This window comes from Colobus angolensis, unplaced genomic scaffold (assembly GCF_000951035.1).
Source record: "Colobus angolensis palliatus isolate OR3802 unplaced genomic scaffold, Cang.pa_1.0 Scaffold264, whole genome shotgun sequence".
In the NCBI taxonomy this organism is placed as follows: Eukaryota; Metazoa; Chordata; class Mammalia; order Primates; family Cercopithecidae; genus Colobus; species Colobus angolensis.
In genome coordinates this window covers 949,179-960,048 of record NW_012115866.1, presented here as the reverse complement: position 1 = coordinate 960,048, position 10,870 = coordinate 949,179, and the positions used below count along the sequence as shown (strand labels likewise).

The following is a 10,870-nucleotide window of genomic DNA, read 5'->3' as shown; positions in this document are numbered from 1 at the left end:
CGACTCTCCAGCTGGATAACAGTCCTGTTTGTACTAATCAGGTGACACTGAGACACTGAGGACCATGACAGCTAGGCCTCTCCTTGGAGGCTGCCTGGCATAGGGAAGCAGAACACAAGAGAGTTGGTTCCAGATGGAGCCAATCACTCCAGAGCCCCTGCTGTAGTCTGTGCCAAAACCTGAACATTCTTAAAAAATAAAAGCCATTTGCATTGGAACCAGTTTGCAAGTCTTCTGACACCTTCTAAGATCAGCTGTTCTGACAGAGGAAGTCCTAAACAGGCTCCCCAGAAACCTGCGTTTGGGGAACTGGCCCTGCTGTTGACCCTCTTTAACCTCCCTGAGGCTCTACCTAAAATATCTACAAAATTGGAAGAGTACACCTGATCATCTCCACTGCTTCTCCCAGCTCTGACATTTCCTGACTACATGTGTTTGCAAGAATCTCCATGATCAGAGTATTCAAATGAGGAGGCATCATTCAAACTTGAAATCATAAAACGAGGCCCGGCACGGTGGCTCAAGCCTGTAATCCCAGCACTTTGGGAGGCCGAGATGGGCGGATCACGAGGTCAGGAGATCGAGACCATCCTGGCTAACACAGTGAAACCCCGTCTCTACTAAAAACTACAAAAAAAAAACTAGCCGGGCGAGGTGGCGTCCCCTGTAGTCCCAGCTACCCGGGAGGCTGAGACAGGAGAATGGCGTGAACCCAGGAGGCGGAGCTTGCAGTGAGCTGAGATCCGGCCACAGCACTCCAGCCTGGGCGACAGAGCGAGACTCCATCTCAAAAAAAAAAAAAAAAAAAAAGAAATCATAAAACGATATGCCAGTTTTTAATGACACTTAGTAAACTTCTGGAACTCATCATTGTTTCCAGATCAGTCTAAAAGGAAATTCAGGAAGGTAAGTGCCAGAATGAATTACTAAGAGAGTCCAGAATATTTAGAGACCAGATATTGAAGCTCTTGAGGCTGATATCATAGAGGAAAAGGATGTTCTTATATAAACTATCCCTTGCTGCTGATGCCAAAAATAAAGCATAGATCTGGACATAATGCAAGTCGTTCTGTGGAAAGATTGCAGGTTTTAGAGCCAAACCATTGAGGAATGAATCCAAACTCCCTCCACTTGCTAACCATGGCCTTGAGCAAGTCGCTTAAGTCTTGATTTCCTTAACTTGGTTTCCTTAGCTATAAAAGAAGGATAAAAAAAAACAGTACATTTCTCCATTGAGACAATGTAGGTAAAGCCCCCTAATGAAGCTCAGTTGGTTTCCTTATACCCCAACTTCACTTGGTATGTTATTAATTTACGAGGAGGGTAGTAAAAGTAACAAGAAGTGGTGAAGTGGTAGAATTTTGTGACTTTTTAAATCACAGAAATCTAGAAAAGTATGATTTTAAAATAGTCTTCGTATTTCACTTTATGCACAAAATGTGAACAGATGTAATTTTCCCTTTTCATTTATTATTGTGAGAACATGAGTCTTGCATTTTGCAAGTTTCAAATTATGCAAGGTCTTCAAGAATGCATGCATTCCCTGCATAAAATGCAGCCTTCCTGGAATGCTAGTTGTTATTTGTGTCATCCTTCGTTTGTACCAAAGACCCTTCGTGTATAGCATCAGCCTCACCGAGATGAGGATATTTGGCTGGAACTTTTGTTTCCACTTCATTTGTGATAAAACTAAGACACAGATACATTAAATGCCTTAGCAAAGGCTGTGCACCTAATTTGTGCCATGCCTGGGGCTAAAATCCATTTCCCTACCAAGGCTTGGCATTTGTATCTATGAATACTTTCCTACTCCTGAAGTTTATGCCTCAGCATTTTGATTCTTGGACAACACTAGTTGTCTCTTGTTACAGTCTATTCAGTCTGTTAATCTTCTTACCTACCTGTGTTATAAAAGATGGTTGATTCAATGGTACAATTTTTGAAGTAGGTATCTGTTGATGTTACATCTTCAAAATAGCACTCGTCAAAGAATGTGTCCTCAAAGAGTACATGTTTAAAGTACATTCTTGTGAACCTGTGGGAAGAGGTTGACCTCTGAGTGATTCATCTGAGAAGAAAAGAGACTTAAGACCAAAATGGAAAACACAGCAAAGCAGAAAAAGGAGATCTGCAAGCAAAAGGTGCCAGAGCATTATTTTCAACCCGGACTACTTCCCCACTTCTTAGCTGTTTGTTTATTAGTGGGGAAGGGCTTCAGGACCTGGAAGCCGGTGTCTAGTGTAGGTGCATACGGAGTGCTATGCACCAACCTGGTGGTTTTCAAAGGCAGGTCCACGGACCTTCTGAGTCAGAATCACAGAAATGTGAAATAGTGTGAAGTTTAAATACTGGTAACATCTCACTTTCTGAGATACTTTTAAAACAAGCAGGTCCCTGGACTGGTTCTAGAAGTTTTGGAAGCCATAGAATTGTGACGGTCTGAGAATCTTTATTTTTTTTAAATTGTCCCAACAAAAATGTGGGGAAATAGGTACTTTCATTCACACTATTGGTAGAATATAATCCATGCAGCCTCTTTGGGGAGCAATTTTGCAAACTTTGAAATGCACATTCTCTTTGACCTAGGAATACCACCTCTAGGAATTTATCCTACACATACTTGTCCACGTATTCAAAAAGATACATTCACTGATCTTCATTGCAACACTGCTTGTAACAACAATGGATTACTGCCTACATACATATGTAATAGATGCCATATAACGGAATACCATGTAGCCATCGTAGTAAATGAGGTAGATCTATATGTGTTAATATGGAATAATCTTTAAGATATATTGTTAAGTTAAAAAATCAAGATGCAACATAGAGTTTGTAACACGGGCTCATTCAGGTAAGAAAGGGTATGGATACATATGCTTCCAAATATATCTGGAGAGCTACACAAGAAACTGATAGAAATGGTTGTTTCCAGGGAGGTACAATGGAAGTGAGGAATAATACACTTAATTTTCACTTTATGACAAGTGTATGTATGATTTGTTCACTTCTTTTTAAACTCAGTTAATAAGACAGTAAGGCACCTAGACAATTATGAGGTGGAGCCCCATGTGGGAGTCACTGCACCTCTCCAACTCCTGCATATTTGATAGGAAAAAACAATGCAACATTTAAAAATATATTTCACATACATTACCATCTTCCTCTGTTGGCTATATTTAACAAGCTTGGTCAACCTTTTAGGCTGGAAACCTTTAAATATGTCTTCATTTGTAAGTAATTACAACACATTCTTTCATTTTTCTATTCATTCACTTACATACTTAGTCTTCGGCAAACACTGAGCATGGTACTAGGTGCTATGAGTATAGAGAGGAAAGACAAGGTCCCTGCTCTCCAGTCTAATTGGAAAAAAGTGCAAGCAAATAGGCAACTACAATACAGTGGAAATCACCACGACAGAGACAGCACAGGGTGCTGGTGGCCATTGTTCCTCTTCAAAAGGGCCACCAAATAATTCACTCCATGACTACCTACAATGGCCAGTGACCCTTACCCTTCACGCTCTATCGTGTCCTGCTCAGAACCCTAACCTAGAGCTGCCAATCATTAGCTTCTGCTAAAACACTGCACACAACAAGACGTCCTGGGCAAGTGTTCACCAAAAGCAGGACCCCAGACTACTTGCATCAGAATAAGCTTGAGGTTATTATTAAAGATGTCATTTCCTAAATTCCAGCCTATGCCTCTTGAACCAGAGTCACCAATGGCCGAGACCAGATTATTATACTTAAAGAAATTTGAGAATCATTGGTCTAGAAAACCAAACTATTTTGAGAAATTTTTCTTAGGGCCAAATTTGCCACAGACTTAAATAGGGGCCTCCAAAAGCTATCACTAAATTATTCAGGTTTCCATAGGAAAACTAACTGGTAAGTCTTTTGTTACAAGAAGATGCCTCTGATGTCAAAATGTATAAGCTAGACGTGTTTACTTAAGAGAGCTATTCCTGGAGACTGTTGTAGGCCTTTGCATTTCTTAATATATCCTTCTCTTTAATATAGTAATAGGCTGCTGATGTAGCCTTGGGTGATATTTTAATATTCTTCCCAGGGTGGCTGAGAAGGCAGAGCCATAAATCATAAATGGGTCTGACGCAGGCAGCCCTTAAAATGTCTCTCCAAGTGAGTTAGAAAAAGCCAGAGCTATAAGGAAAGAGATAAAAGGAGAAAGGGCCAACACATATTTTATGACTCTTTACATAAATCATCTCCCCCAATCTCCAGTCTATATACTGAACTAGCCCACCCAAGATTCTTCATTCAGGAGAGTTCAAAAGATGAAAGAAATGTTAGCAACAGTACTTTGTAAGCTTTTCCTTTAAGGCAACAGAAGCCATTGGCAATCCAAGGTCTATGACAAAAGTGTCATTACATATGCTTTGTTTCAGTTGCTTCAGGCCCAATGGTTAGTCCAGCAAGTGATTTAAGCTACACCAAAGTCACATTCAACATGTGTTAGGCTTGAGGGCATCACCCTAAAGAAATTCAGTCTAATTAAAGAGATAAACAAGAAAACCAGCCCTGAAAATTTAGTGTGATGATTATCAAGATAGAGGTATGCTATAAAACCACTTCTAAGGGGACACTTGTGATCCAGTTGGGTAAAGTATGAGGTGACTTACCCTGAAGGAAGAGTGAAAGCTCTCTAAGCAAAGATAAGGACATGTATTCCAGACACAGGGAAAAGCATGTGCAGACACAGATGCATGTCATATACACCCTTCAATTGCCTTTTTTGAAAGCAGAGAATTCTCTGTCACTTAAATTACATCATCATTTAAGGAGAAAATAAATAAAGGCTATGGCTCCCCAAAGTTCACGCACATAAATATTTTAATAAGCTCTCTAGCCACCATGAAATGAAATAGAGTTCTTAAGAATAGGAATCCCGGTCTCTTACATATTATCTTAGATCAGGTCCTAATCTGAGGTAAATCAAAAGACAAATAAGATGATCACTTCAGAAAATATGTACTTGGGCCTAATTTGCTTCAAGAGAAGAGGAAACAAATTCTTTCCTGAATACTCTGTGTAACTTCTCACATTCTCCAGGTGTAGAGGTCAGGCCTTCACCTAACCTGTGATGCCACTCTCCAAAACAATGAAGAGTCTAATTTTCAGAACTTAACCACCAGGAGCCCTCAAACAATTTTCTTCTCCTCTCTAAGCCTGCATTTAAAAAAAAAAAATCTATAAAATAGGGATGTTGAGAAGATGGCTCTTTTTGCAGCTCTAGCATGGTTTCCTAAACGAGGAGTACTTTTATGTGTGTAGCACCAAGAAAGAAATAAAAGAGTGAACTTAGGAGATGGCCATCTTACTTCCTCAAATATTGAAATATTATTGAATGAAGAATCAGAAAATGTTCATGATGGGAGGAAATCCTGGTGCCAATGTCAATCAAATAGTGTAAGCACATATATTCTTGTGCCTCAGTGAGTCTGGCAGTAAAATCCAACTTCCTCTCTCTTTTTTTTCATACACTCAAAGATACCTGAGTGGTGAAATCACTGTACCTCATTCTGTCTCCTTTACAAAGATCCTAGCACATTTACTGCCTTTAGGAACAATAACTGAAGCATAAAACATAGAACAAAAAGGGAAATAATAAAGATAAAAACATTAAATTAGCAAGAGAAAAACAGTAGAACAAATTCATATATAAATATAGTTAGAAACATCCTAAGTCAAACAGTAATTTAACCATGCCAAAATCTGGAAACAATTCAAAGATCCCTTCAACTGATAAATGGATAAACAAAATACAGTAACACTTTCCAATCATGGAATACTACTCCACAATAAAAATAAACTACTAAAAATACAATAACATGGATAAATCCCAAATGCATTATGCTAAGTAAAAGAAGCAAATTCAAAAGGCTTCCTATTGTATAATTCCATGTAAGGAACATAAAGAAGATCACTGGCTGCCAAGGACTGGGGATGGAGAAAGGGCTGACCACAAAATGGCATGGGGAAATCCAGGAGGTAATGGAATTGTCCTGTATCTTGCTTGTGGTGGTGGTTACATGACTGCACGCATTTGCCAAAACTCACAGGGCTATATAATAAAAGGGGTAAATTTACTGTACATAAATTATTCCTCAATAAAAAAGGAAGTTTAAAAAAGTTTCTAAGGTAACCATAACTAAAACAAAATCCAAACCAAGCTCAACTACTGCCTAGATTTTCTTAACCTCCCCACATACTGTTACGGCCTAGCAAAAGAGGTGTACACAATTTTTAGTCCCTACTGTCATACAAAACATCTGAATTGCAACCCAACATTACAGGACACACAAAGAAGCAAGAATAAAACAACATCATATCAAGACATAATCATTTAAAAAGTAATACTCAGTTGGAAGGCCAAGGCGGGTGGATCACCTGAGGTCGGGAGTTCGAGACTAGTCTGATCAACATGGAGAAATTCCATCTCTACTAAAAATACAAAAAATTAGGTCATCATGGTAGCACATGCCTGTAATCCCAGTTACTCAGGAGGCTGAGGCAGGAGAATCGCTTGAACCTGGGAGGTAGAGGTTGCGGTGAGCTGAGATCGTGCCATGGCACTCCAGCCTGGACAACAAGAGCAAAATGCCACCTCAACAAATCATAATAATAATAATACTCAGATACAATATAAATACTGGAACTATCAGGCAGGGAATTTAATATAATTAACATATTAAAGTCTTAAAGGAAAAAATAGATAGCATGCAAGAGCAGTTGAGGAATTCCAGCAAAAAGATGCAAGCTATAAGATTCAGACAGAAATGCTAGAATTGTTTTATATAGCGTAACACATATTAAGAAGGTCTTTAATGGACTCACTATTAGGCTCATCGTGGCAAAAACAAAGGATTACTGGAATTACAGATAACTCAAAAAATACTACCAAAATTGAAACATAAACAGAAAAATAAGGGAAGAAACAGAGAAAATCATCTAAGAGCTATGGGAAAATATTAAACAATCTGACATAGGTGCAATTGGAATTCAAGAAAGATAAGAGAAAGAAGAAGTATTTGGAAAGACAAAGGCAAAGGATTTTCCTAAAGTAGTGAAACGAATCAAATCATAAGTTCATAAAACTTATAGAACCTCAGTAGAGTAAATCCCAAGAAGAAGGAGGAGAAGAAAGATGAGGAGGTGGTGGTACACCTAAGCACATGATGTTCAAATAGCTGAATATCAAATATAAAGGGAAAATCTTGAAGCAAAAGGAAAAAAAATCATGTTACATACAAAAAATAAATAAATAAAGGTAAGAATACAGCAGACTTCTCATCAGAAAGTATGCAAGCCAAAAGACAACAGGGTGAAAGCTTTAAATTTCTGAATGGAAAAAAAAACAAAAACAAAAAAACTGTCGACCCAGATTTTATACCCCGCAAAAATATTTTCAAAATTGCAGAAGAAGCAGATCTTTCAGACAAACAAATACTGAGAAAATGTATTGCCATCATCATTTTGCTACAAGGAATAATAAAGGGAAGTTTCTCAGGCATAAGAAATACAATACCTATCTACATTTGAAACTTGGATGTTCACAAAAAGATGAAGATCTCTAGAACTGGTTAAATACATTTTTCTTTCTTTTTTTTTTTTTTTTTTTTTTTTTTTTTGGAGACGGAATCTCACTCTGTCACCCAGGCTGGAGTAAAGTGGTGGTATCTCAGCTCACTGCACCTTCACCTCCCAGGTTCAAGCAATTCTCCTGCCTCAGCCTCCCACACAGCTGGGACCACAAGCGTGCAACAGCATACCTGGCTAATTTTTTGTATTTTTAGTAGAGACAAGGTTTTACCATGTTGCCTAGGCTGGTCTCAAACTCCTGAGTTCAGGCATTCCACCCACCTTAGCCTCCCAAAGTGCTAGGATTACAGGTGTCAGTCACTGTGTTCAGCCTATTTTTCTCTTATTTTTAATCGTTCTAAAAGATAGTTCACTGGGTAAAGCAAAAACAGTAGCAACATATCGTGTTTATAGCATATGTAAAAGAAGTACATATGACAACAATCACATAAAACAGGAGAGAAGAAATGTGAGTGTTCTGTTGTAAGGCTGTTACACTAAAAGTGAAGTAATAGAATAATACTTGAAGGCACATTATGATTAATTAAAGATGTATATTCTAAGTTCTAAGGCACCACTAAATTTTTACAAAGAGGAATAAGTAACAAACCAATAGTGAAGGTAAAATGGAATTGTGAAAATTATCTAAAAGAGGGTAGGAAAAAAGAAAAAAAAAAAAAACATGCAAAACAAATAGAAAATAGGCAGCAAGCACTATACACAATAGCAAAGACTTGGAACCAACCCAAATGTCCATCATTGACAGACTGGATCAAGAAAATGTGGCACATATACACCATGGAATACTATGCAGCCATAAAAAGGATGAGTTCATGTCCTTTGTAGGGACATGGATGCAGCTGGAAACCATCATTCTCAGCAAACTATCACAAGAACAGAAAACCAAACACTGCATGTTCTAACTCATAGGTGGGAATTGAGTAATGAGAACACTTGGACACAGGAAGGGGAACATCACACACCGGGGCCTGTTGTGGGGTGGGAGGAGTGGGGAGGGATAGCATTGGGAGACATACCTAATGTAAATGACGAGTAAATGGGTGCAGCACACCAACATGGCACACATATACATATGTAACAAACCTGCACGTTCTGCACATGTACCCTAGAACATAAAGTATAACATATATACATATATATATATGGCTTAATTTAAAAAAAAAGAAAGTAGCCAGCAAGATAGCAAGATGATAGGCTGTAATTCAACACTATAAGTAATTACAATAAGTATAAATGTTCTATACACATGAATTTAAAATAAAGAGAGTCAGTTTAGGTGGAGAAAGGAAGACCTAACTGTATATTAATTATAAGAAATTCACTTAATTACAAAAATATACATAGATTGAAAGCAAAAAATTGGAAAAAGTTACACAAACACTGATCAGAAAGATGCTGGAGATTTAGATAATATCAGATAGTAAATTTACAACAAAGATTACTATCAGGGATTAAGGGTACATTACATAATGGCAAAGGTTTCAATTCACAGTAACATATAATGGTTATAAATATACATACACCTAACAACAACAAAAACAAAATCCTAACACATTTTGATTTCTAAGAATAAATATCATACAGACCATCATCTGGTAATAGCACAAGTATATATAAATTATCAATATTTAACAGTGTTTTGACACTTAAAATGCACTTCTAAATAACAGGTGAGCTGAAGAGTGAATATTAATGGAAATTGTATTTATACAAAAAAGGAGGACTTATAATTACAGATCCAACAGATTTTAAATATCCTAAGAAAATACAATGAATACTTTTATGCTGATAAATTGTAAAACTTTTAAAATATAATTTTTCAAAAGAAGAACTACCACACCTGAATATACAAATACCATTACAAAATGAATTGGTCATCTAAATGTATTGTCTCCATAGATGGCAGGCTCACTTGGTTATAGAGGCTGGTTTAACAAACCTTCAAAAAATTAACAATCCCTATCTTATATAGTTTCCTTTAAGGAAAAGAAAAAGAGGACATAACAATGATACCAAAGTTGAACAAGAACAGTATAAGCTAAATATACACCGTATACTACTGGTGAGAGTTCAAATTAATGCAATCCCTTTGGAGAACAATGTTCCTAGCCTTTCACCCAGCAATTCCTCTTCTAGGTACATAGCCTAGAAAAATTCTTTCCTGACAACACTTTTTGCAACTTTATTTGTAATAGCAAGAAAAGTTTATTAACTACTTAAATATCCTTCAAAAGGAGAACAGATAAATACATTATGAAATATGCATATAAAAATTTGAATTAAATGAAATTGAGTTATGTAGCTATCTCCCCCAACACAGAGTATTCTCAAAATTGTAATTCTACACAAAAAAGCAAGTTGCATAATTTATAATTATAGATCTACACATGTAATATAGTATGGTTTTATCTAAATTTTGAAACATTCAAAAGACTGCTGTACAATGCTTATGATACATAAGTATATGCAAAAAGTATAAAAACATGCATGAATGTAAAGCATCAAACTTACGACAATGGTGATCATGACCTCTGGGGAGGGAGAAGAATATTGTCAAAAAGAGTAATACAGTGAGTAATGCTTAATCAATTTTGACATCTGAAGTAAACGTAGTTTATGATTTTATAAAGCTAGGTGCTCTGAATGGGGCTGCTTATATTCTCTATTCTTTGCATATTTGAAATGTTTTATAACAAAAAAAAGAGAAAAAAGGAGTCAAAGAACTAGTTATTTGCAGATGATAGGATTATATAACAAGAGAAAAACAGAACTATCAGGGAGGTCAAAGACAAAATAAACATCCAAAACTCAATAGGAGTCTTATTTATTTGCTACAACATGTGCACATGTTTGACAGGGGAAAAGCAATCCAATTTTCAGCAGCCAAAGTACAAACTACCCAGGAAGATGCCCCACAAAATTATGCAGGACCTGGAGTAAGCTACAAAACTTGGCTGATAAATTTTATTAACTCTGAAATATGATATACATTCTACATCAATATTATCACATTCTGATGTGGAATCCTAGGCTTAGACAGGTCATAGATATGCCTAGGATGGCTCAGCTTGTTAGTAAACAATCAAAGCCAGGACCCGGCCTTGGCAACTTTCTGGGATCAAGAAACCAGAAGCTGCATTGACCTGGCCCACCACTGGCATCTTCAAGGAGCTTTACTGTACTGAAATTTAGTCCCACTGCAGTTGAAGAATATTCTTATTTAGAGCCAGGCGTGGTGGCTCATG

At 37.1% G+C, this 10,870-nt stretch overlaps 1 protein-coding gene across 2 annotated transcripts in view; it reads right to left on the bottom strand.

Annotated features, from left to right (window-relative positions):
• Positions 1–10,870, bottom strand: part of SV2B (synaptic vesicle glycoprotein 2B) — a 192,222-nt gene that overhangs the window by 12,340 nt on the left and 169,012 nt on the right. For both annotated transcript variants that reach the window (XM_011947396.1, XM_011947397.1), the window contains one exon: positions 1,902–2,035. In XM_011947396.1, coding sequence (XP_011802786.1) covers positions 1,902–2,035 — 134 coding nt within the window. The remainder of the gene's footprint in view (positions 1–1,901; positions 2,036–10,870) is intronic.